The 26,741-nt window shown below is 34.1% G+C and overlaps 3 protein-coding genes across 5 annotated transcripts; 2 read left to right on the forward strand and 1 right to left on the reverse strand.

Moving 5' to 3' along the window:
* Positions 1 to 218: 218 nt before the first annotated feature.
* On the forward strand, positions 219 to 2,269 carry LOC122583902. Its single transcript, XM_043756274.1, has 4 exons — positions 219 to 299; positions 420 to 541; positions 1,151 to 1,254; positions 1,441 to 2,269. Exons 1-4 carry the CDS (start codon positions 267 to 269, stop codon positions 2,073 to 2,075), a joined length of 894 nt encoding a protein of 297 aa, XP_043612209.1. The 5' UTR covers positions 219 to 266; the 3' UTR covers positions 2,076 to 2,269.
* Positions 2,270 to 9,687: 7,418 nt separating this feature from the next.
* On the forward strand, positions 9,688 to 13,509 carry LOC122581297 (zinc finger CCCH domain-containing protein 30-like). The gene is made up of 2 exons (XM_043753499.1): positions 9,688 to 9,900; positions 10,727 to 13,509. The coding sequence occupies exon 2, from the start codon at positions 10,741 to 10,743 to the stop codon at positions 12,961 to 12,963; it is 2,223 nt and encodes a 740-aa protein (XP_043609434.1). The 5' UTR covers positions 9,688 to 9,900; positions 10,727 to 10,740; the 3' UTR covers positions 12,964 to 13,509.
* A 5,492-nt stretch (positions 13,510 to 19,001) lies between these two features.
* Positions 19,002 to 22,644, reverse strand: LOC122583011 (protein DETOXIFICATION 43-like). Of its 3 annotated transcripts, none has more exons than XM_043755449.1 (13): positions 22,568 to 22,644; positions 22,231 to 22,352; positions 21,831 to 22,106; positions 21,572 to 21,705; positions 21,338 to 21,473; positions 21,146 to 21,242; positions 20,961 to 21,061; positions 20,676 to 20,839; positions 20,159 to 20,230; positions 19,610 to 19,726; positions 19,414 to 19,509; positions 19,197 to 19,318; positions 19,002 to 19,114 (listed from the first exon to the last, which is right to left on the reverse strand). In XM_043755449.1, the coding sequence occupies exons 1-13, from the start codon at positions 22,642 to 22,644 to the stop codon at positions 19,072 to 19,074; spliced, it is 1,557 nt and encodes a 518-aa protein (XP_043611384.1). In that variant the 3' UTR covers positions 19,002 to 19,071. The 3 variants fall into 3 exon arrangements, with proteins under 3 accessions (XP_043611384.1, XP_043611383.1, XP_043611382.1); XM_043755448.1 differs by having other exon boundaries at positions 21,572 to 21,750; XM_043755447.1 differs by having other exon boundaries at positions 21,572 to 21,762.
* Positions 22,645 to 26,741: the final 4,097 nt, after the last annotated feature.

A 26,741-nucleotide genomic window follows, 5' to 3' on the forward strand; every position in this document is an offset into this window, starting at 1 on the left:
GGTTTTGGCAAATTGTCCAAATTGTGGTCTTACACTTTGTTACAAATCCCCCAAAATATTCTTTAACTATTTTGTCATATATATAGAAATTCTTAACGCTGCTACAACAATGTTAAATAACAGCTTTTTTCCAAAATTGCACCACCTTTTTACCCGTTGTACATTACATCCTTAATTACACACAAGACCAAACAATGAACTAACAAGTACAGCACACAAACACTTACTTTCAATCAAACTCACAACTTTATCTCAAACACAAAAAAATGTTTTCTTCAAGTAAAAAAAGAAAACCACAGGTCATTATTAGCTAAAAAGATCTGCAAAAAAGAACATAATGTTAACTGTTAGCAGTTTAAGCTTACTTGTTGCATTTACTAAAGATTTTTTGTTTGTGTGTGTGTGTATGTGTTTGTTAGGCTGAAGGTGAAGTTGATCAGCTGAAATCTTGCCATCAATGTCAAGGAAATGATAATGGGGGGTTTGTTGAGTGTAATAAATGTAAATCCAACATTTACTGTGTCCCCTGCATCACTAAATGGTAAAAGTTTTCAACTTTGTTGTTACATTATGTGTGTGTGTGTGTTCTCTGCTAATCCTGGGACATTTTTTTTGTTTAAAGAACTTGTCAAGTTGGGAAATTTAGAGGGTAATTTGATTAAATCATCAAGCTTGTAGCTTTTCCATAATGTAGTTTGATTGCATACTTGAATAGTTTTGAAATTGATATTTTTTTAATAATATTGTGGTATTGTGTTTGTTGCCTCCAACATGTAGCCTACTTGGTTCCAAGGGTAGGGGCTTTTGAAAATATCGCGGGTTTAAGGAATTCCTTGGTAATGGGTTGGGCTATCGTCTTAGCTAACCATCGGGTGAGCTTGATTTAGTTTCATGTGATTTGGCCACGGCGGTCTGGCATGGGCCTGTTTGGATTGATAGAAAATCAACCTTTATGAAATGTTGTTTTTCTTGTATTACATTCGTCTCTTGCTTTCTATTGAGGGCTTACCAGTTACTACTTTGTTGATCCTTTGTGATACTTTTCGGTCTTTTTGCTCATCCATGCTTTAAGCAGTGATAGTTATATTGTGTGTTTGGGTCATAATTTTGTACTAGTTTGACAGACATAACGTGTTTTGTCTCAACATAGGTATCCTGATATTCCGAAGGAGGATCTTGTTGAGGCTTGTCCTGTTTGTCGTGATAACTGTAACTGCAAGAAATGCTTGAATGGATTTTCACCTAACTCGAAAGGTATATGTAAACTAATTCTTACCTTGTCATGCCACAATGTGGTTGATTTTTCATACATTTTGTTTTCTTGTTTTAAAACCTAAACAAATTTTATTGATAAAAATCTCCAACTGGAAGATACCAATACAATAAGAAGCCAAATGATCAGAATAACAATTTTTCGTACATGTTAAAATCTTGTGGCAGGCAATGGCACCAAAGATTGGCAGAGTGATAGTGATGTGAATCAAGTGCCTATTGCACTTCGAGATTCTGAGAAGAAAAAACCTCAAGAAGCTAATGGCTTGTGGCGAGGGTTCAATGTGGGAGTCGGGGAAAAAGAGCTACTTGATTCCATCGAGCTCCATCACCCTACGACATTTCAAGAGGTCAAATTCCGTAGTGAACAAATTTGGTTGCCCATTCTGAAACACTTCTATAAGAAGATAAAAGATTTTCTGGAAACAACAGTGAATTCAGTGACTGAAGGCGAATTAACCACCCATAAGGAGAATTTCGAAGAGCTTGAGAGGATTGGGTTCAATATCTCGTGGGCTAGCGAGAGGCTAGACATGGTGAAAAAGCTAAAGTTTGGAAATGAACCTTTGATAAGCGAGCTCACCGAATTAGAAGAATCCTTGCAAGCAGCCAAGGAACATGTAGCCGAGCAACAAAAAGCTTACCTGGAAGCCCATGAGAAGTTGAAAGAGGTTCAATTCGAGTACAACGGTATCTCACAAGCCATGGAAGACAAAATGCAGGAAATGGCTGGCTTGTATGGAGACGATTATGACCGTGTGTTGAAGAGTCATCTTGGTTTGGGTATGTTGCCCGAGTACTAATGGCTACCTCTCTTAATTGGTTGGTTTCATTGCACTAATGGTACATTTGGATAAGGTGTTAATATAGTTCTAATGCTAGAATTATGAATTTTCTTTCACCACACTACCCATTAAGGGTTTATTTGGCTATGTTTATGGTGGGACTATCTTTGCTTCAAACTTGATGGTTATTAGAACAGAATGTGTAATGATTTTATCTTGGCATATTTAACAGCAGAATCTATGGTGATGGCTAGGAAATGTTAAAAGACTGTGGTTTAGTATTTTGCATATACTTTACATACTAACAATCATTTTAATCATTTTGGGCCTTCTAACAAAGAAGGGTTTAGTATCTTGGGATGTAAGTAACTTTTAGACTTTTTCTACTGTGTGAATGTAACTTTTATTTGGTTCATTGTATTTAACTAACATGCTAAATTGAACGAATAATGTTAAAGTGTATACGTGACAAACCATATGAGCTGCCACGTAGAAGTTTTTTACTGGCCAACGTAAAAATTTTACATTAATCGTTCAAATTTAACGGGTTAGTTATATACAATGAAACAAATGAAAATTACATTCACAAAAAATGTAAAAATTACTTACACTTCCAGATACTTAACTCAACAAAGAAACCTTTCCAAACTTGGGCTCCAACGATTCGTCTAAGGCCCTGGGCTTTTGTAACAAAGGAACCTTTCCAAACTTGAGCTTCTCAACCATGTTAAGCTTCTCGTGAGCCCATGACAGGTCAAACCCAATCCTCGTGAAGGCTAGTTATTCACTCCTTGAACAATGCATCCACCGATGTTTCCATATAACTTATTACAACTCCGTTGAATTGATCCAGAATAGGCAACCATATTTTTGGCCTGTAGACTAGTTTGGATACTTTACATTTGGCTTTTGTTGTTTCATTATGTAATTGTTTGGAAGCATACGAAGCTCTTGTATGCGAATGAATTCGCCAAGACTTTTTGGTGACACAAAGTTGGAGCGTTTATTTCTCTTGCGGATTCAAATTAGAACCCGGCTTATTCTTTTTGCGGGTTCAAATTTTTGAACCCGGCTTTTTCTCGCGAGCTCAAATTCTTGAACCCGGCTTTTTCTTGCGAGCTCAAATTCTTGAACCCGGCTTCTCTTTTGGTTTTGGTTTTTGAGCTATCACCTAAAGACATGGTAGTCTCACAGTTAAGTTTGTGAGATGCCGTCTTCAAACATGGTTGCTTTTGGTTTGATTGACTGAGCCACCGTCGTTAGACATGTTATTGGGGATTTTGTGATTGGTAAGCAGCTTGTAAAAAACAATTATTCATTGTACAAAGTAACTTATTCAAGGATGCGAGCAAGAAAATCAATGCAAGAACCCTTTTCTCGTGAGCTGCTTGTCACGAACCAAAAGCCAGAATGCTTTGTAATTTGCGGCTTATGTTGTTTAAAACAAGCTGCTGACATCCCTAGCACACCTCCTCTAATCTCAATTCTCTCCTTTGTCTTTTTCGGCTGGAATACCTCACGAACCAACACCTCCTTTTTTTCTAATAAATTGACCTAGTATTAATTACCTTAGGATGATAATTAATTCTAAGCTGTTTCTTTTTTCTTTGTATTCTTCTCGGCCGCAAAACACCACGACACCACCTTTGGCTTTTGATTTTTTTTTTTTTTTTTGCGGCTACTCATGAATCGATCGACTATCGATTTTTTTATGATTATAATTTATTAGGGTTTTATGGCCCTGATACCATATTAATAATTGATAACATAAGATGCAAGGCTGTAGGGCCTTTTCTACCTATGGAAGAACATGGAAGCAGCCTCTCTATCTTTGGTAGGGGTAAGGCTGTCTACATCTCAACCTCTCCATACACCGTCTAAGACGGTATTGGGACCCAAAACCCGTGGAAGACGGCATTGAGAGTTACTTACTTACTTTTTTTTTGCTTATACAGCCTATGATAACAGCAGAGAATCAAAAGATTACATTGTAAATGTTTGTTATATTCTTGAATGAATACAATTAATCTTTATTTATACTATAATTATATGCTATAAATATGGAAAGTATATAATTGCCGAGATCTTTGAATGAATTGTTCTCCAAGTTGAAATCTCTTATCTTTGGAAGTGATGAAGATTTATTTTGATCCAAAATCTTTTCTTTCTTTTTAGGGTTTAGTATCTGGAGGTGTAAGTAACTTTTACACTTTTTCTATTGTGTGAATGTAACTTTCATTTGGTTCATTGTATGTAACTAACTCGCTAAATTGAACGATTAATGTAAAAGTGTATACGTGGCACACCATATGAGCTGCCACGTAGAAGTTTTTGATTGATCAACGTAAAAATTTTACATTAATCGTTCAAATTTAGCGGGTTAGTTACATACAATGAACCAAATGAAAGTTACATTCATACAATAGGAAAAATGTAAAAGCTATTTTCAGATACTTTACCCTTCTTTTTAAAAGCTCTCAACTTAGCCCTAAGGATGTTAAAAGCACAATACTGACTAGCTTACATGGGCTCACCTTTACCCCAATGCAATTGGAAATGCTGCACATCTTTCATCTTTGAGGTTGGATGTTTGTAGCGCTTAGACAATACAATAAACAACTTACACTAGAGTTTTCACTCAAAAATTACACACAACATATGTTGGTTAGCAAGAAATGCTACCATCTATTCTGAGTTTTCATCCAATAAACATATCCTTGGCTCCTAAATGTGACTCTAGTGCAAATCGCAGCAACATTTAAGACCATATATACCCACAAACTACAAGAAACATGGGATAGTCGTGGCCAAGAAGAATATTTGGGGACGACTTTAGCCCCGATAAGGTTGTGGCCAATGAAAATTTAACCTTTTTAGTCCAAGTCATATTTTTTTTTTTATCGTTTAGTAAGCTTTGGTCAGGAAAAAAAAGCCGTAGTTAAATCCCATATTTCTTGTAGTGGCATGTGAAAAGTCAAAAATATATATTCCACAATTGTTGCCTCCCAAAACATAACATATAAAAACTTGATAATATGCTATCAATATATTGAAAGGTAACATATATAATAGGGGGTTGGGTATTGTAAAATAAATATTAAAGTAAAACATATAAGATAAGATCTTGACCCTTAGATCATGGTTAAATTGATGCACAAAGATTCACAAAGCAATTAATGTACGATGATTTTCATGATGCACGATGATCTTCAGTTAAGAAAAATATATTGTTTTATTTATTTTACTTTAATACTTGTTTTATTTTACCTAAAACCTATATAGTAGTTATGAGCTATCTGAACTTCTTTACAAACTGAAAAATGAATTAAAGTTTAAAAAAATGATAAATGTAACTAATTTTATAGGCTATGAACATGCCCAAAAATTAAGTGCTAACATATGACATGATAGAAAAAAATTAAAATCTAGAAAAAGAAAAACAATGATTTTATGCAAACTTTCTAACTAAATTTAACTGCTAGTTATGTATGTGTGAATTATGTTAGCCTAACAATCAGCATCATTACTCTACCACATATTCAGCATCATTACTCTACAACTCTACAACATGCTCAATACAAATATAAAATTTGATAACAAAAAGTTAAATTGAAAATTTTTACAGGAAGCATATTGAGAAATGAAAAAGGTTTAGTATCTAGGAAATGAAAGAAATTTTTATATTTTTACTATTGTATGAATGTAACGTATATTTGATGCATTGTAGGAAGAAACTTTCAAAAATTATTCAAATAATGTAAAATTGTATATGTGGCGAAAGATATGAGTTGCCACGTGTAAGTTTCTGATTGATGCACATAAAAATGTTACATTATTTGAACAGTTTTACAAAGTTTCTTCCTACAATGCACCAAATGTAAGTTTCATTCATACAATAAGAAATATGTAAAAGTTTCTTACGCTTTCGGATACTAAACCCAATGAAAAATAATGTTTCTACACCTGTTATTTAAAATTTAGACCTAGAAAAATAATGAACTAATCATGAAATTAACAATTATAAATGAACACACTTGTTAGGTCGAAAATCGACTAAGTAAGATTTGTTCAAAATAGTTGAAGTTCAGTGAAGAAAGCTTGCTCAGGATTCTGAAGTCATTCAGAATAAAGCTCACTGAAGCTTCACTTCAGATTCAGAATCAACCTACACTGAAGACGTTCAGACTGAAGTCAAAGACTGAAGACTGAAGAAGAAGATCATCTCAGAAGCAGAGCTCAGAGAAGATCTTACTTGAAGTTGAATTTGAAGAGGCTCAGTGAAAAAGTATTTACAACACTTTTTCACTGATTACGAGGAAAGTCTTTTTGCAGCTTTAATTACCTTTACCCAGTTAATTACCTTATACCTGGGATTGGGAAAGTTTTAGCAAAAGGTTGGGAATAAAGTATGTCAAGTCACATCACAGAAACTTACATACTTTACCTTAAACAAGCATGTTATGGATTTGTCCCACAAATCCATAAATGCATCCAACCATATTTGTACGGCATATTGCCATGTCATCAAGACATGTTTGCCTATAAATATAAGACTTCTCACACTTGCAAAAATGCTTGGAACTTTGGCAATTGCAACGTGTGATATTACTCTAAGTATTCTTACGAGTAATTCCTTGGCACATAGATCATTTGTATTTCTAGGGTTGTTTAGATATTTTCACAAGTGTGATTATCTTTGTTCCGCAACAACTCTTGTATTTTGTTTATAGATATAAATAAAATACATTGAAAATACATCTCGACTCATTGCCATAATACTTGAATATAATTAGTATTTATATAGTTTCAAGCACTTGTTCTTTATTGTTCATATCCATATCTGGATCGTGGCTCATAACTAGTCTTTATCTAGATTTGAATCACTTGCCAGTCGGGTTACTTGATATACTTGTGTTTATTACTGACCTATTTTATATCTTGTTCTCATTATACATCTTGTGTAGGTGGACTCACAACACTTAATACTAGCACGTTACTCCTTTCAATTGGATGGTGGTCGTGGCGAGGACGATGTAGTGGTGGGAGCGATTGAGGCGTCGAGTGATATAAATAATTGATATAAAGAGTTAGTGAATATATAATTTAAAAGTTAAATGATTGATAGTGTAATTTAATCATTAATTTAAAGGGGTTGCTATTGGTGAAAATATTTTAAAAGAGTACAAAGTGAAAATATTTCATATTTAACACTTTCAAAATAAAATGATATTCATTTTGTAATATAGTATATAAATATAAATATAAATAAATGTGCCACTAATAGTCGGATCACCACATTTCTTGTCGTTTGCAATCTTTCTCGTCTTACTTGAACTCATGTTACTATGTTAGGACAAGCCGTTCACCATGTCAACTTTGAATCTTGTTTTAATACCAAATATCTTTAAATGTTGCTTTTGATCCGTGTAGCGGTAGATATAGCCATATAATTATAAAGTTAAGAGGAGTAGAGCTGCTGGGTTGGGGAAATGTCAAACCCGAACTTGATCCCGAATTCGACCCAATACCCATCGGGGATTTTACCAGGACATCTTATCGGAGAAAAGATTTTACATGTCAAGCTGTGTAAATAGATTTATCTTTCATATATTAATGTGTATATATATAAATAAAAAAACACAATTATGTAGTGTGAAATAAGGTTGAAAAATTTATAGGGTGTGAGTATGTGAACTTATCAAAAGAAAAGGTTAGAACTTGGAACATAATAGAAAACGGATTTTTGTACTAATCATTAATCAAGACTCATATTGATATTAATATTAATATATTAATTGCTATTTTAAAATGTTAACAACTTTACACGAATTGTTATGTTATGTATGAAATTTCAATCTTGTGTATCTATGTAACAAACTTTCAAATCTTATGCATTATTTGTATCAGAGTATATATGACACCTATATAAACTGTCACTTTTAAGTTTTTGATTGGTTGGATACATATAATGCACTTGATTTGAAAGTTCATTACATACAATGCTGAGTGAAGTTCGATACACACTTTGACAATTCGTATAAAATTTACATTTGAAATGTTAATTCTTAATATATTTAATTGAATATAATATCTATAATATGTGTATGTTAATGGATTATTTATACATATATTTCAGGTCGGGTTGGGATAGACATGCCCAATTCGCAAAGGTATAATTGAGGCAAGTCGAGCCGACGTAGTGTCAAGCTTGAACTCGACTCGATTATAAAACCCGAAGCTTGAAACTCGACTCGAGCTCGACTGAGCCTTTATTTTCAATCTCGAGCTCGCATCACGAATCGACACCTTCAAGCTCGACTTGATTGAGTATTAAACTAAGGCTTAAATCGTATAAGTTCTATAAGGTCGACAATTTCAAGCTTGACTCGATTAGGTTCCACTCGGTAGAATAATAATTATGTAAAAAAAATATAATATTTAGAATGCCGTTCTAAAAACTTTTTGTAAATAAGCATAAGTTCAATTATGCACGTGAACTTTTTAAGTAGGTTATTTTGAGACTCGAGCTCGAAATACTATGAAATATTCCATTCTTGTAGCAGCCATCACATCATTGTCATAAGCTTAAAATGATGGCTTTTGGTTTGAAAGCCTACCTGAGTTGCTCGAGCTCAATCTATACTCCCATTAAAAATTATATGGGGGTGTTGAAAAGTTTACATGTTTGGGACATGCAATTTTACCCATTTACTCTTTCTCTTAAAACAAAACTAAATATCCTCATTCTCTCTCCAAAACAATACACAAAATATTCTTTCTTTCCATATACCAAAACAATACACAACCCCTTTATTTTCGTGAATAACCACCGCCGTCGTCCTTCATCGGCCACCGTCGTCTATAATATCCGTCACAACGCGTGAGTACCATGATTTAAATTTAAATAATTTATCAGTCGATTTTAAATAGGTCGCAAACTATCTCGTCTTATTTACCTCTTTTAGCCGGTCTTTGACCTGAACGGGTTCAAAATATAGGTTTTGTCCATCGGTTAAGTATGTTTTTTTTTTTTTTTCACATCCCTATTACCAGGAACAATAGATTTCAAAGCTGAGTGCTCCATGCCTCCTTTTTCTCAGGACATGACCCCACCTTCATAAACCAAAATAAATCCAATCCAATTCATAAACCAATTTCACATCCGCTCTTTTAGTCATTTTCCTTGCGGACTCCAAACCCACATTTAAATCTAGTTAAATTCGACAAAAAGTCTTTTTAGTGGACTAACTGGTAACCGTCTATTCCAGTCACCACCGTCTCCACCTAAACCCCTTAACCTATTCCTTTTTTACCGACACATCCCGTCCCCACTTTCCACTTTCATTTCACCCCAATTTCATCTATGTTTCATCTTCATTTCATTTGCATTTCATTTCACAATACGTTAAACACATAATATAATAATGATATTATAATTATTTTCTCTCTCTAAATTAAAAACAAAACAAAAAACAATTCATTTTGTTTTTTCTCTCTCTAGAATTTATCCAGTCTCATAATTTCTCTCTCCTCTCTCATTCGCTTTCATTCTTTATTTAATAATAATTTAAGTTATATTAATAAATATTCAAGTATATATATAAATATATAGATATAAATGAAGATACATAGGTAGTATCGACATATATGTATGAATCAATCGTTTTCAACTGAGTGAAATAAAAAAAAAAATGGTGAAGTTAGAGGAAGCTATTATTTGCTTCCATTTTTCGTCTTCATTCTCAGTATAACTTTTTTCAACTATTTTCTTTTTTTTTTATTAATTTTTTCTTATTTTACTCAAGATCTGTGTTTATTGAGCTCTCTTGAAGAAGACTAATCTGTAAGTTCTTTTCTTTTATATTATATTATATTATATTATAATCTGTTTCTATATATATATATATATTTGTAAATTTTAGTGTATTATATATTATATATATATATTTTTGTATATATGTTTGTTGATGTTTTGAGGTTGTTTTTTGATGTGTGTTTGACTTGAATCTTAGCGGTTTAGATCCGGGTTTCTTGGGGTACCGATTTTAATTAGTTTTTAGATTATATATATATATCACTCTGTTAATATATATATATATATAGTTTTAGATCATAGAGGAAAAACTGAATATGGATCTTAGAAGTTTGATGATTAGATTATAGTTCCAGAAAATGTTTCAAATTGTAGTATTCATTTTCTTGGCTAAGAAACTAAAGTATTAGATATAGATATAGATATATTACATGATAATAATTAAATAAATACATGAGGTTAACAATTGTTATTTGATGATATAAAGTTCTAAGATGACTAAAATATACAAGCTTTTATTGATTTGATGATATCTATCTAAGTAATAATTCATGTTCTGTTTTGACCTTAAAAATCTGTGATCCATAAGTACTGTATTTGTTAATGTTAATCTGACTTCCTGGTAGTCTTGATGCTATTAAGATAGTTTATGACACGTTTGTTTAATACGGAGTCAATCCCTTGATTCGAAACGCATTTGTGAATACCCCGTTATTCCATTAGTTTTGGTTTATAAATGATAGTTGGGTGATTGATGTGCTTATGTTATCTGTTTCGTGTTGTTACTTTTTTTTTTTATTTTTGTACTTGTGTACTTATGCTAATCGATAGCTTTTAAATTATTTGGGGTTTATAGCGGCTGGTTGAAGAATGTGTAGTGGCCCTGAACAGAAAAATTCTGCTTCGTCGTCTACCGCTTCAATAACAACAGAAGATCAAGAATCTACTAATAAAATGGTGATGAGTCCACTAACCGTTGAGACTGAAGATTCTTTTTCCAGTTTACTTGAATACGCAGCTAATAATGACTTTGAGGGTTTTAAACGATCAATCGAGAAAGATCCTTCACCAATAGATGAAGTTGGACTTTGGTATGTTCGCAAGAAGGGTTCTAAGCAGATAGTCCTTGAACATCGGACTCCGTTAATGGTTGCTTCTACTTATGGAAGCGTAAGTGTTTTGAAGTTGATAATTTCACAGCCGAAAGTAGATGTGAATTTTGCTTGTGGCCCGGATAAGTGCACTGCCCTTCATTGTGCGGCCTCTGGTGGTTCTCTTGATGCCGTTGAAGCGGTTAGGTTGCTTTTGTCTGTTGGTGCTGACCCAAACATTGAAGATGCAAATGGGCACCGACCTGTTGATGTGATAGTTGTACCTCCTAAACTATCTGGGGTTCGGGCTTCTCTAGAAGAACTTCTTGTGAACAGCTCTTCTGATGGATTGGTTAATGAATGCAAGCTGACTGTATCTGTGGCTACGTCAAACTCGTGGTCCCCAACCCTATCGTCTTCTCCCGATGATGGTTCTCCATGTTCTCCTTCAGAGCTTGTCTCTTCCCCAATGATGTCGAAGTTTAATGACCTGTCACTGAACTCTACAGAGAAGAAAGAGTATCCAATTGACCCTTCATTGCCTGACATAAAAAACAGCATATATTCTACTGATGAGTTCCGGATGTTTTCATTTAAGGTCCGTCCTTGTTCACGGGCCTATTCTCATGATTGGACCGAATGCCCATTTGTTCACCCTGGTGAAAATGCACGCAGAAGGGACCCGAGGAAGTACCATTATAGCTGTGTCCCGTGCCCTGATTTTCGGAAGGGAGCTTGTAGGCGCGGTGATATGTGTGAGTATGCTCATGGTGTTTTTGAATGCTGGCTCCATCCAGCTCAGTACCGTACACGTTTATGCAAAGATGGTACTAGTTGTGCTAGACGGGTTTGCTTTTTTGCTCATCTGCCTGAGGAGCTGAGGCCACTGTACGTCTCTACCGGTTCAGCAGTCCCGTCTCCTAGGTCAGCTGCTGCTAATGCTAGTGTCATGGACATGGCTGCAGCTTTGAACCTTCTTCCCGGTTCACCCTCATCTGTCTCGGTTATGTCTCCTGGCTTTAACCAACAAATGTCTCCAAACGGTGGGTCACTCTCTTCTGGTGCTTGGCCACAGCAAAATGTCCCGACCCTTCATCTTCCTGGAAGTAGTCTCCAGTCAAGCCGGCTCAGATCTTCACTTAGTGCCCGGGATATTCCACCAGATGAGTTGAGCATGTTGCAGGATTTCGAGTCTCAACAAATGCTAAACGATTTGGCCTGTTTCTCACAATCTCGACCTGGTTCACTCTCTTTGAACCGATCGTCCCGGTCCAAAACATTGGCTCCAGCAAATCTTGAAGATCTATTTTCGGCTGAGTTGGCTTCTTCACCGCGGTACTCTGACCAGGCGGCATCTTCTGGTGTCTTTTCACCATCACACAAGTCGGCTGTTCTGAATCAGTTTCAGCAGCAACAAAGCATGCTTTCTCCCATAAACACGAATGTGTTCTCACCAAAGAATGTTGATCATGCCTTATTACAGGCTTCTTTTGGTGTGTCATCACCGGGAAGGATGTCTCCTAGAAGTATGGATCCAATATCTCCAATGGGTGCCCGGCTTTCTGCTTTTGCACAGCGCGAGAAGCAGCATCAACAGCTACGAAGTCTCAGCTCAAGGGAGCTAGGAACAAACTTTGGTACAAACAGTCCTTTTAATGTTGGATCACCTGTGAATAATGTTTCGTCTTCTTGGTCTAAATGGGGATCTCCAACTGGGAAAGTAGATTGGTCAGTTAATGCAGAGGAATTTGGGAAGTTGAAGAGGTCGTCTTCTTTTGAGCTCAATAACAATGGTGCGGAGGAACCCGATTTATCATGGGTGCAATCTCTTGTGAAGGAATCACCACCCGAGATGATGAAAAACAAGCCGGCTGCACCACCTTCTGGTAGTGGTGTTGCGGCTGCGCCATCCGGTGAAGGTCATTCACATGGTGAATCAACCGATCATTCAGTATTAGGTGCATGGCTTGAGCAGATGCAACTTGATCAGCTCGTAGCTTAAGCAAAGAGATGAATTCTTATTCATTTTTCACTTAGATGTTGACGAAACAAAAACTCATTTCTAGATTTAAGTATATATTCTTTTGGGCCGTTCCTTGGTTCATGCGGTTTGGTATAACAGTGGGCTGAAATGTTTCTGTGGAAAAAAAAACATGTTCAAATTTTATATTCTTTTGGGTTCAAAGATAATTTGAAAGGTTCATCTAATGGCGAAAAAGCAGAAGAATGGAGAAGAATGCAAGGCCTACAAGATATGGGTATTGTTTCTTCCTACTCTGTTATTTCATAATTCTAGCATTACATTTCATTACAATTTTTATATGTTTCATTTGTGTTGAAACAATTTTCAATGTTCTTTATTATTTCCTTTTGGCTAAACTGAGTACTGATCCCGAACGATGTTATTGGTGGATACAGTTTGTGCTACTTAAATTGTGGCTCTTTTGGTCAAATGTGGCACAAATAATCCAACTTTTTATTATGTAATACATGTTATTATAGCTACTATTTCGCCATTTTCATTTATGTTTATTCTCTTCTTTTGTTCTGTTTCTTTGTTCGATCACTTAAAGTTCACTGTGCTATAATTTCCGTGTTTCTAAGAGAGAATATTTACACATTTAAGTGAAATGAACAGTTTGTTTTGCGTGTGTTGGCTTGGCATGATATCTTTTGTTGATAATAATCAATCTACTCCACCAAAACTTGTATGTTCTCGGCTGCTGAAAAGTATTTTAATTTATGAAACATGAAACATCATTGCAACTGTTTTCGCAGAGTTTAGATATAAAATTTCTGTATATCTTTCATAGGCAAATCAACTCTCCAAACAGTGAAACACTACTTCTGTAATAGGTTTGCTACTTTCAAGTTCCAAGTACATTTCTTAATGTAGATTTATTTGTCAAGTCCAATGTCTTTGGTCATAATACTGTAAAAGCTGCTTGATTTATTCGGCTTGTAAAAACGAACAACCTTTTCTGGTTGGGGCCTGTAAACACAAACGGATAAATTCTTTTTTTTTTTTTGTTGCTTTTGGTACAATATACGCAAGAGAACCACAATTTCTTGTGTTTATGGCAGTAGCTGTGTGGTTTTGGTTGTGAAGCAGTGTGTTAACTGGATTTTGCATCTTGTGTGTTCATGTCCTTGATTTACTGTGCGTTTGTGGGAATTTTTGTGTTCGCCGTTTATTTTGATTGACTTTGCATCGTATATATGTATTTTTGTCTCAATATTTTTCTTGGGAAGACAACTGTATATCCCATTAATCTCCAAGAAAAAACCCCATGAAATGTAGTCAGGTTTCGAACCCATCTACACTTCCATTGATGTTCTTTAATCTAAAATTTAAAAAGATTTGTGATTAAAGAAAGATTATTATAGTAGTAAATGCTAGGTTAAGGATGATGGATGGTTAAAACAATGGGAGATTTAAAGATATCATTTTCTAATAATCTTTTGAGAATACACTCGCGTGGTGGTTAAGGATGTGGCTTTAATTTCACTTAGAGTTAATTGCACTTTTCGTACCTATGGTTTGTACCCACTTTCACATATCATACCCGAGACCACTAAATTACGTGTTTCATCCTTGAGTTTGGAATTCCGTTAACAAATTTGGTCCAACACCCAAACAGATGTTAAGTAGGCGGTCACGTGACCTGCACACCGAGGGTATAAAGGTCTTTTTGTTACCATGGGGACTTAAAATGTAATACTTTAATTAATCTCCAATATCATGCTAAACGATTATCAATTACAGAATTAAAAATATATAAAAATAACATCTAATTTTAGCTACTCAAACAATAGAATTTCATATTGCCATCGATAAAAATACTGTTGAAGAACAAAAATAAACATAATAAATAGATTGTTTAATCACAATCTTACTTTGGATAATTTTTTCATATTTTGATTTTGAGATGAAGAATTTAGGGTATATCCGTGGAACAATCTTGATGGAGCTTTCTTAATATTGGAATTGGGATGAGTTTTTCACTTTTTAGATTTTGTGGTTGATAACTTAGCATGGAAAGCTGTGAAAGAAAGCTATTTTTTAAATATATATTCATCTAAAATAACTTTGAATTTGGAACTGAATTAATTATGTAAACATATGTTGGGCTAGATAGTTGAGTTTTTAATTTTAGGTTAAGTGAAGTTGTACTAAGTGGGACTAAATGGAATTCACGGAATTTTCCCGACACCGATCCCGACTAGTCTCGATCCCGAAAACATGAAAATTTGGGTACCGGTACCGATCCTGATTCGGTGCCATTTTTTGATACCGGGATCGGGATGATACCAGGACGGGATCGGGAATTGAAATTTTTAGCTCATCCCTACAAATTATACAAATTACCAAGCTCCCAATAACATTGATGATGATGATTGATGATGCACTTAGCATATACACAAATTTTTCTTTCTTTTTCCTTCTTAAATTATATGGAACCTACCTAGTAATCCAACCCATGTATGTGTAAAGTGAAATTCAAATCTAGGTAAATTCTTCTAAAGTCAAAAACCATTAATGGACAATAGACCACAAATTAACCTCATTACCTTAGATAACCTCAAGAAAAAAAAAGCTCATGCATGCATTGCTAGGCGTAACAGCAAGCATCATAGGTATGATAGAATGACAGATCTGAAAGGCTGCTCCATGGACTCACGATAGAAATACCGAGGTTTTTTTTATATATATTTTTTTTGGGGGGTAGGGGAGACAAAGTAGTCTCTTGTACTGACCGACCTAACCCTAGACACCAAGTAACCGACAATGTCGCAATTAAACAAGAAAAATATTGTATTAAATTAAAATAATATGATTTAGGGTTACTTAGGCCTCTCTTAATAAACTTTTTCTTTAATCTCTTCCTCATCCACGTCAGCTTCTTTCAATTTAAAAACTACCCCTAGCATTAAGACCTTTTCATCACCTCTTCCGCATCTTTTCCTAAACTTTTTTTTAAAAAATAACAATCATACATGCCCCCGACCCCACTTTCCTCTCATCCAACTTGTTCTTAAAACCAAAGTATGCCATTTTCGACGAGCAAGAAGTGGCGCCTAGCATTAACGTCTATTTCAGACGAGATGGAAGACCACTTGGACGAGCTCGTCCAAGTTCTACTACAAGAGGCCTTATAAGGCGTATCTATATAGGCCACCTTATATTAGTAATATTAGATGGATGCCGCGCGTTGCAACGGTAAAATATATAATGTTAGAGGTGTTGTGACAACGTTAATTTCAAATCAAATACTTAATTGGAACTTTTATTTGTATGACAGTTTTTGAGAAAAAAAAATATTTGACAAACAAAGAGAAATTTAGTTAAGTCTGGAATTTTTATAAGAGTATTTTAGTCATAGTGTATAGAATGAAAGATAGATCCTAAACTATCATAATAGCATAGCAATTGTAGTCAATGATGACTAGTCCAACTGGTCAGAAGCATTCTAGGTTTTACCCAAGGTCTTGAGTTCGATCTTTAGGGATGACAAGTCTTGGAGTTTTTTCTTCCGAATACTTATAACGGCCCATGTTTAACATCTCATTGTCTAGGGTACGTGCAAAGCTTCACCATTATACGGTGAGGTTTCCCTCCGATTTAATGTTAAAAAAAAAAGCAGAGCCATTGTAGCTTGAAAAATTATAGACATGAAGTTAAAGTCAACCTTTTTGCTACGTTTTTGTTTACCATATTCCAACTCTTGTTTCTTTTTTAAAAAAAAAAAAAAAAATTTCCAATTCTTGTTTAGTATTTTCTACCCTTTTGTTTTCTTCCTGAAGCGCGACGTGCACGCTCTTGACCATATTTATCATCTGCATCACTTTTGGTCTGAAACCGCTCCAGCCCTGGTTTAACAAATTGATTTGGGGTGCTTCATCACTTTTATTCTTATCATCTGCCGCAGCTTTCTGATCTAGGTAACGAAGATGCGTGCGTTTTTAATGTAAACGTGGATAGGGTGTCAAGAACAGAAGATCCAGCAACGAACATAAGTAACCTTCTTTTCATATTTTTGAGACTACGGGAAAAATTCAGACATGCCTGACAGTGTGGGTTGAAATTGCGTGTCACCTTCATCTTGACAACGTACGTTTTTAAGGGCATGCAGGATTTGTTGGAGATTACTAGCAGGACGAACCAGTACACGTACCATAACTTATATCACTCATTGTTAGGATATATGGTCACATTATTATTTGGATCACACTTAAATACAGTTTCACAATACAACTTAGTAGCGTCAATTTGAGCCTTAATGAGACTTTTAGACCAAAACACTCTCCCCCCACTGTCGTCAATGCAGATAATTGTAAACTCAGCCACGGGGAGCTCCATCAGTAATTGAATTTAAGGTACAATAGGTGGGTCGGATAATAACTAAAACGAATTAGGATCAAGAACCTAAAATCATCAAAAAAATTAAAAAAAAAAATTGATACAAAAACTTGAGATTTGTTAATTGAATATTTGAATTGTGTTTAAGAGATTAGAAGAGGCTATATCATATAGACTAAACTAAACTTGTCCACGCCAAGTATTACAATGATATAAGAAAATTAGAATCTAAGATATAGAAACCAACTATATAACCCTCAAGTTAAGAACATTGTGCGACTCTTAGCTTGGACCGCAACAGCAAGAATCAATTAGACGGTAAGGCCCTTGGAAAAAGAGTAATATGATCATGTGAAGATACTAACAAAATGAAAATCAATTTACACATGCTTTGTGCGAGCATTTAAAAAATGATTAGCTAACAAATAAGTACTATCTAAATTGTCACACCACAATGTTGGAGTAGTGTGCATAGCAATACGTAAGCAATTCTTGAAGAAGCGATTGAAGTCATGTAAGCTCAGTTGCAGTGTGAGCCATAGACTTTCATCAGCCTCTGTAGATGACCGAGATACAAAAGGTTGATTTTGTTAGTATGTGATCACGTAAAAAGAACGTATGTCCGAAAATGATTTAAGCCTACGGGGTCACATGTCTCGACTCAAATATAGTTAATATTAATTGATTTATTAATTAATATGGATCATGAATAAGTTAACGAACAATCATTAGTATTTAACGGTTACTAGCTAATGATCGTTAAAGTAAAGAGATAATTGTAATTAAATACCATTAGGGAAAGTTCTAGAAAATCCCATAGGGGGCCGGCCTCCCTACTAGGTTTCCTAGTGAAACCCTAACTTGATTGCCAAGTTGGATTAAACCTATAAATACTAAAGCTAGGTTAATGATTTTTCATAACTACAATTCCAAGAGAGTTAAACCCTAAATCTCTCCTCTCTTCTTTTGGACGGCTAAAGCAAGGAAAACCCTTTAGGGTTTTTGGTTTTCGGTTTGAAGAAGAAGATCAAGCCAAAGGTTGTTCGGTTCGTAATCAAGTGCTACCACACCTATATCGGTGGATCGTGTGTGCGATCGTAGAGAGATTTACTTCAAATCCTTTTAAAGTTTCTTTACTTTATCATCTACATTAAGAGGTATTCCTTAATTCTATTTCAAGGTTAATTATTTGATCACATGGTTTTATTTGCTTCCGTTGCGTACTCATGAATAATGATATTTAGTTATACATTCCAACAGATTTGAATCCCCTTTAGGTTATACTCGTCATTTGATTATGCCAGGTGCATGTCATCATCATCATGTGGTTAGGTTGATTATTAGATTGATTTGTTAGGTTGATTAACCATTTTCCTTTCTAAAATATCTTCACTATTATCTTTACATAAATTACACTTACATCAACCTACGCCCCGCATTGCGTGAGTACCTTTTAGTTTAGTGTAATAGTCGCATCTTCCTAAAAAGAAACCGAGAAACTATGTGCTCATTGACAATGTAAACTACAACATTATTATTACGGATAGCATATCATAGAGCTACACAATGAATGAAAAACAGTTCTCGAAACAAATAACAAATGTTTGAAACAAACATGATGCAAAATCTCTAGTATGAACATAGACTATAACAAAGCTGGTCTATAATACTCCACACCACACAAGGATTTTCCGTATCCTTGAAGATAATATCTGATTTTTTTGATCTCATGTAAAAAACCACCTTCTTCTACTTCTTAAGAAAGGACCATGGACCGGTTCCTGTTCCCATCCTGCAAATAGATACACCAACCGATTAATAAATCGTCAGAATGCACACTTCTAGGAAAAGAAATCTAATATGTCCAAAGTCACCTCCAAATGCCCGCGAATGCACGTAATCCCATAAAAATGGATAGAGCAATCCAAATTCCAACAAAACCGTCAACTTTGTATAGTCCAAATAATGACCCGATGCTCCCTAACGCTACTAAGATCTAACAACAAGAAAAACACATCAAAAGTCAACATAAACAGAATGTAGCAAGACAAAAAAAAGCGCAATTCTTATACACGAAGGGTAAATGCTAACCATGGAGTATGCAGAATAAGCGAAGTCAGATGCACCAAAGTTGACTCCATCGAATACAAACGCTAATGAATTTATTGGTTGTGTGCCAGCAACAAACTAATTGTGGGAAAAAGAGGAGATATGAGAGTTGTGACAATCATAATTATGAAAAAAATCGAAAGTAAAGGATTGACTGTTAGTAAAAATGAAAATATACCGGGATACCAATGGTAATGATGTGTTTAACATGTATGTCATTTGTGAACATCTTAGAACCAAACTGCAATCCTAGTCCAACAAGTAAAGCGAGTAGCAGACCCATTACAAATGCCATCTGCAAAGAGTTTTCACATGTAATACATAACTTAAACGAAGAGCTTTACATGTTAAAAGTAAAATATAGAACTATATATATGATAGTTGGTTGGGTGTAATGTTTTAGCTTTGAAAGTTTATCACATGTGGCAAGAGCGTAAATATAGGTTGTTCAAGGTAGGTATCCGTCCTGTTGACAAGCTAGTTGAAGCTCTTAATACTCAAGTTTAAACAAACAGCCGAAGTATAAACCTTGTGAATCGCATGAAAGTTATCAATAGATGGCTTCCAACAGCTAGAATAGCCAATTTAAGGATGGAAATTTAGTTTGGAGGAAAGCAAAATCGGTGTGTGTGAAAGAGGGGTGCACAAAGGTCTGATGAGATGCAGCTAAATAGCAGTTTTAAAAGCACAAGTTATACTTCTCATTGACCATGGGTTGGAAACGCACCTGTAATACTCGAGCTGCTATTGATGTTGCCTTTTCATAGTCCTTTTCAGCAAATGCCGTAGCAATTAATGCCTACAAATGTCCATGCATAAACTTATATATTGATCGATAAACATCTTTAAAACGACTATAGACTTCCAATGTTCATGACTTGTAATAAAGAACAAACAACACATAGTTGTATTACCCAACCTCGTAGCCAATGATCAACAGCTAAAAATTTGTACGCACAGGTTTGGGTTGACCCACAACACTTTTTGATATTACCTGTGGATGGCAGATGGAATGTGGACCTGGATCCCTTTTACGCACGTTAGAACAAATGAAATGTTTGAAGCGTTTCCTTTTTAGACACATTATACCCATATCTACACATTCGGAGGTGAGGTGAACTTTCCAACTCTAGTCAAGACTATTTTGTTGATAATTTTATTTTTATGATTATAATTATTTTATTAATAAAGAGGATTGAGGATACATGTATAATAGATAATCACAAGACGCAATCAATATCTACCTGTCCAGCAACTGCCAACCCATCGGCAAGAAGTGAAGACGTCAACCAAACCTGTAAGCAAATTTGGAAAGCAGCCATAGTTGTCTCACCCAACCTCGTAGCCAATGATGCAGCCAATGTAACACAACTTGTTGCCGCTAATACTTTGAACAACAACAGAAAACCTGCAAAGTAAAATCCAAAAAGATGTTGGAAAAGGAATATCTTTGACTTGATAATAACTAGTAAAGCATTAGAATATCATATCAACTTTACTAAACATAGGCAACGTTACACTTCACATACCATTTTTAAGAAACCTACTCAACGGCAATTGTTTCATACTTGGAGGTAATAGATCAACTTCAGTCATTAATCGGACCAGAAGAATTATTGATATTAAGTACCTTCAAAACAGTATATTATCTTTGGTCAGAGAACTAATGAATGGATACGTCTCAAAGTTCTTTATTTGAAAGATGGAAAATTACTGGGAAAGAACATGTGCAATGGCTGCTCCGCTAACTCCCAAATGGCAAACAAAAATAAGAATTGGATCCAAAATTATGTTTACTACATCGCCTACAACTGCATTCGAGCATAAGAATATATTGGAGCATTAAACAGAGAAACTAGTAGTAATATCAAAAACTCTGACAAAAGCATACAAGTGAATTATTTACCCGTGGCATATAAAGGAGTTTTAGTATCTTTGAAACCACGAAAGACACCTTGCATTGCCAAAGAGAGAAGAACGGCTGGAGCTCCAAGTGCGCGCAATGTCAAATATTTATGCGCAGGTAATAACATGTTAGATCCCTGTTTAATAAAAATTTTGTTAGCTAGAATAGAATCAGATTGCTAAGACGCTAACCATTATGCTACCACATTGCCCTACGAAAGGTATATATACTTACATGTTTCACGCCCATTAAATTCAACAGTGGGTTTGCTAGAAACACAAGTAGAATTGTTACAATAACACCAAGCACTGCACCAAAAAGCAATGCAGTTGATGCTGATGGGATTTTTCGTTTTTGCTTTTTGAACACTGCCTTATTTGGGATGCTTTTAGTGGTCATATGCTTGGATGGACCTGTTTTAGAACCTGGATAACAAAATGATTAAGACACGCGCAAGATCATGAATAGAAGATAACGATAAATAAAAATGTACCATCTTCTGGGGCCATCTCTTTTTCGTCGTTTTTTATTAAACCATTTACTAAGTTTTCAAGTTTGACGTCATCTTTCATCAGTTTCTTTGCCTCTTCTCCGTTAATGGAACTCTTTTCTATGTTCGTGCCTTTGAGTGCTATACTATTCAGTCTTTCTATAGTCTCCTCCTCGGCAACAAAGGAAGTTGTTATACTAACAAGTGGGAATATGGCTATTTTTGAAACTTGATTGAAAATTGAGATAGATACTCCAACAGCGGCAAGTTCCACAGCCCCTATAGCAGAGCATAAATGAATTAGGAGATTTCAATTTCAGAAATATGATGGTGTTTCGTACATATATTATTGAGAAGAACATGTGTACAATAATATAGGATCATATTAGTTAAGAAGGCATACCTATATGACCAATGAATGCAGTGTCGATTAAAGAAGCAATAGGATCTGCAGCAAATGCCATGGCTGCTGGTACAGCAATAGAAAGTATTGCACGTCCAATCGAATCCATTTTTAAAACAAGCCTACAAAACCATTTTATATGAACATAATTAAAACTACAATGCTAAAGTTTTTCACTTTTAGATATATGGGAAAACAATAAAAGCTCCAAAAGAAAACGATAAGTAATTTGTTCCCCAGAGTATATGAGATCTCCTTCATGTACGCCATGTCAAGATTAAAGCGAACGAGTAAAATAAATTTTAGAACGGAAAAATGTGAAAGTACGACGTAGTACCTAGCATCTTTGAAGAAAACAAAGATTGGATGTTTCCATTTTCTCTCCATGGGAGTAACATTACCATCCTCGGCCATAGCAGAACGAGAGAAGATTGATATTTATAGAACAAACTTGAATGTGGTGATCTTCAACTCTTACTAATGAAAAAAAATTCAAAATCTGTAGAATGCATGCATGAGAGGATATATGTTAAGCATGTTCTCCACAGTTTAGTTAACTAGTAAAGTGGAGTTGAATGCACATCTGAATTATACAAGTGATTTTGGATAACCTACAAGTAATATAAAGGTCTAAAAAGTTCCAAATATAAAAATCAAGAAATAATGCAATAGATATCAGACAAGGTTCAACTCACATATGGACTTATTATAAGCCTCTAGAGATTTTTAATACAATTACCACAATCAGCCAAGGAAAAAGTAGAACCTAGAAGAGAGACACTGTGTAATGACATATGCTACGTCAATATAAAGAGTTCCGTGAGCACATAAGACCTCCCCTAGTTATAGGATTACCTTAGACAACTATGGTCTTCTGTTCACAAAGAGTCTCGATAGGATATATCTAACGATGCTTCCTTCAAGTTCCCCACACCTTATACAATTCATTTTTCTACTAGCTAAACATTTCCAAGAACGTTGAACTTGCACACCCATCGTTATGTACGTAATGATGAGCTAAGACAGATACGAGTTGCTTAAGTTAAGGAAATCGTACAATTAATTATCTGCAGGGGATAGTATTGGTACAGCAGCGAGAACCCAACTTGGGTGCTGCCGCTATCACATACCGAGAACTCAGCATGTACATTTAATAAACTTTGGTGGGCAAATGAATTTTTTTCCTTCACTGATCTGCCATAGGAAATATTTCCTTTTATCTGAAACTTTAATCACAATCTCATTATTACTCTAGTCAATTAAGCACACTGATAGCTGACACAACATGAGGATCTAATATAACATTAGCAAATATATATGCACCCAAAATTTATGATTTGTCAACATGACTTTGTTAAGAAGATTCTAATCTGCATCACATTGGTCTTACATGTGTCATTTTCTCTCTTTTCATTCAAACTTTCAACTTATCGTATCAGATATGATATAGCTATACTATACAAGAATATCATGTGCCCATGAAAAGAGACTCTTAAGCCTGTCAAACAAATGAGTATACCTCCCCCACTCAACATTCCCCCTAAAGTATATATTTAGTTAACTTATAATACAAAAACAAATTACAATTCTTGGATTATGCAAAACTGTCATACATTGCCCTGTGATCAGTATAGTACTTTACATTATAAAATATGTTGTTAGCAATATTCCCCTAGATAACACCCACTTCAAGTAATTCTCAACTTGTATTTAAATAATACAATCCAAGAGAAAGATGCAGACATACACAAAATAACAATACTTGAAATGAAAGGAACAGAAACATCATAGTCAAAGAAGCCTTAATACAATGTAGTTAACTAAAGAAACTTTTATGAAATATCCTTATATCCCTCTAGGTAAGTACTCCTTCCGTATCATTAGAAGTGTCATGTTTTGAATTTCAAAGTTTAACATTTATAATTTTGACCTTAAATAATTTTATTTGTGTTAGATAATATTTTTCAAAGATTATGACACACAATCATGAAAATAACTTAATTTAAATCCTTTTCAAAGATTTTTTTGCTTAGCAAAATATTTCTAGTATTATATATAATATTATTTTCTTATTTAAAGTTAGCATTTAACATTTTATTTGATCTAGAATGTATTTATTCATACATATCTAGAGAGATTCTCAAATCAATCAATAGATTAAGTGGTTGGAGCCATTTGCATCTAAAAATAGAGGCAATAGTTCGATCTTGATGCCCGCAGGCCAAAGGTCCATGTCTGCTTTTGGTAAAACATGAGAGCAACCTCTCTATCTTAGATAATTATTATCGACTATAGATGCTTTAATTAACTTGGATCCCGGTGTGTAATGATGATATTGAATCGAATCTTCATAAACACCTCCTTAAACTCGGAAATTGATAATATTTTGTAGAATATAAATGATATTGGAACCATTATTTTTTTGCTAGATGTATAATAATATACACGTTAATAATGCACGGTTGTGAACTTGTGATATATTTTTAAAAAAGTAATAGTGTCAATATCAATTCCCTTTGTAGCACATTGCCTCCTTAGTTCTTATCCATTGATGGAACTCAATTGGGCCGAGAATTCTTCCCTACCAACTTGACCTTCTCGATGCCACTATAAAGACGACCATTAGGTGTAACGTTAATCTATTTTGCTTTAAAAATGAATATTCATTCCAAACCAGAAAAAATCCTTTGATGACATCAAAGTCATTTCACTTAATTAGACAAGTGCTAGGAAAAACTCTATAAATAACTAATTTTTTGAGAGTTATATCAATGATGATAATAGTAAAGTAAAAGTCTTATTTCTGAAGATGGACATTTATTTTAGAAATCAAAATGTGTAAATAGAATGAGTATATAATGAGTAATGGGTTATTTTATTGCGAGGGCTAAACATGTTAGGTTTGACAAATACGAATTGATATTCTCTACACTTTTTATAAATTTCTCAATTGTCAGTTAGTTGTAAGTAGAATAAAATGATGAATCTTGAAAAGTAGCTTCCCGATAGTTTTTCTAGAAATAAAATTAGATGACAAGATCAAAAGATAAATAAAAGGAAAATGATAAAAAGGAATTAATAGATCACATGTCTCATAAGTTTGTTGTCATAATTGATCAATTTCATGCATTTCTTATGTATTTGCCATTTGGTAAACAAAGGTTTTTTGGACTTTATTATATACATGGTTTTATAAATTCTCCATAAGAACTTTCAGTATCTATCAGTATAGCTATCAAATACATCTAGTGTTTTACCCAAAATTATGAGTTGGACCCTTAAAGATACTTTACTATGGGTTTTTTCTTTTAAAAATGTCACTCAACAATAATGTAAACTCGATTAGAATAATATAGTCTATTGAGAATGACACTTGCCATTATAGGATGTTGGATAATAATTCGAAACACGTAAATTCAAAATAAAGTCTTCACTTACCCTACAAAGACTAATTAAATGTCAATGTGTTGGTGACTCATTGATAAACTTTTTGACTTTGAGATAATTAATCAGGATTTAAATTTTACTTTATACATCTGTAAGGATGGATTATCGAGTGATTTATAATAAAATAAATCAAATTAACCAGGGTAAAAACCTTCACCCGAAAACCTAACTAATGACATGTGTGGTAAATCTATGAGATGTCTGGTCATTTAGCAAATACTATATTAATTTAAACATATTATTATTTTATATCTTATTTTTTTTTGTCAAAAAATGCTTTAATTTACATAAAATGTTGTTTCAACTAATTTAATTTCTTTTAAACATCTACTAGCACGTTACCCATGCAATGCGACGGTAGTCGTCGCGACGATGATGTGGTGGGTATGATTGTTAATGGCAGAGACGGTGTCGAGTGGTGTAAATTAGTGATGTAAAAGTAATTGATCTAAATAGTTAATGAAGATATTTTAAAATATAAATGATTAATAGGTGTAATTTAATTATTATTGTTAAGTGGGTAGTGTAAATAAAAACATTTTAAAAGGTGTTATGTGTAAATATTAGATAAATTTTAACATTTCCATAAAGAAAAGCCATTCTTTTTATAGTATAGAAGTATAGATATGTGTATGATATAACTATTAATCAATTAGATTTACATTTCTTGTTCGTTTAGTAAACTTCTATACAATTATCTTATTTACCTTTTTTAAAAAATCTTATTTAGTTTTTTAACAACGAGTTAGTAGTTAGCATTTGAGACACCACAATGACATTCAATTGAACAGTATGCGAAACTTGAACCATACATGTCTGGGATTAAACTCAGGATTTCCAAAACTCCCTAATAACCCACTCACAAATGTTGAAAATCTTATTTAATTATTAATTTAATTTATTATAAACTATATTTTATAATTTATAACTATAAAAAATAGTAATAAACTTTACTAATTAATTTGAATACTATCTTTTATAATTTATGTTTTTACCACGTTATAATTTTTTTTATATAATTGTTTGGTTTGAAATTAACAACACAACAACACCTCGCACTTTAT

This window comes from Erigeron canadensis, chromosome 9 (genome assembly GCF_010389155.1).
Source record: "Erigeron canadensis isolate Cc75 chromosome 9, C_canadensis_v1, whole genome shotgun sequence".
NCBI classification, from domain to species: Eukaryota; Viridiplantae; Streptophyta; class Magnoliopsida; order Asterales; family Asteraceae; genus Erigeron; species Erigeron canadensis.

Coding starts and splice junctions, on each gene's coding strand:
- LOC122583902 (XM_043756274.1), top strand. CDS start 267: ATGTTTTCTTCAAGTAAAAAAAGAAAACCACAG. Junction 300..419: donor GTAAAAAAAGAAAACCACAG/GTCATTATTAGC, acceptor TGTGTTTGTTAG/GCTGAAGGTGAAGTTGATCA. Junction 542..1,150: donor GTCCCCTGCATCACTAAATG/GTAAAAGTTTTC, acceptor GTCTCAACATAG/GTATCCTGATATTCCGAAGG.
- LOC122581297 (XM_043753499.1), top strand. CDS start 10,741: ATGTGTAGTGGCCCTGAACAGAAAAATTCTGCTTCGTCGTCTACCGCT.
- LOC122583011 (XM_043755447.1), bottom strand. CDS start 22,644: ATGGCCGAGGATGGTAATGTTACTCCCATGGAGAGAAAATGGAAACAT. Junction 19,510..19,609: donor TCATTACCATTGGTATCCCG/GTATATTTTCAT, acceptor TCCCACAATTAG/TTTGTTGCTGGCACACAACC. Junction 19,319..19,413: donor CTTATTCTGCATACTCCATG/GTTAGCATTTAC, acceptor TCTTGTTGTTAG/ATCTTAGTAGCGTTAGGGAG.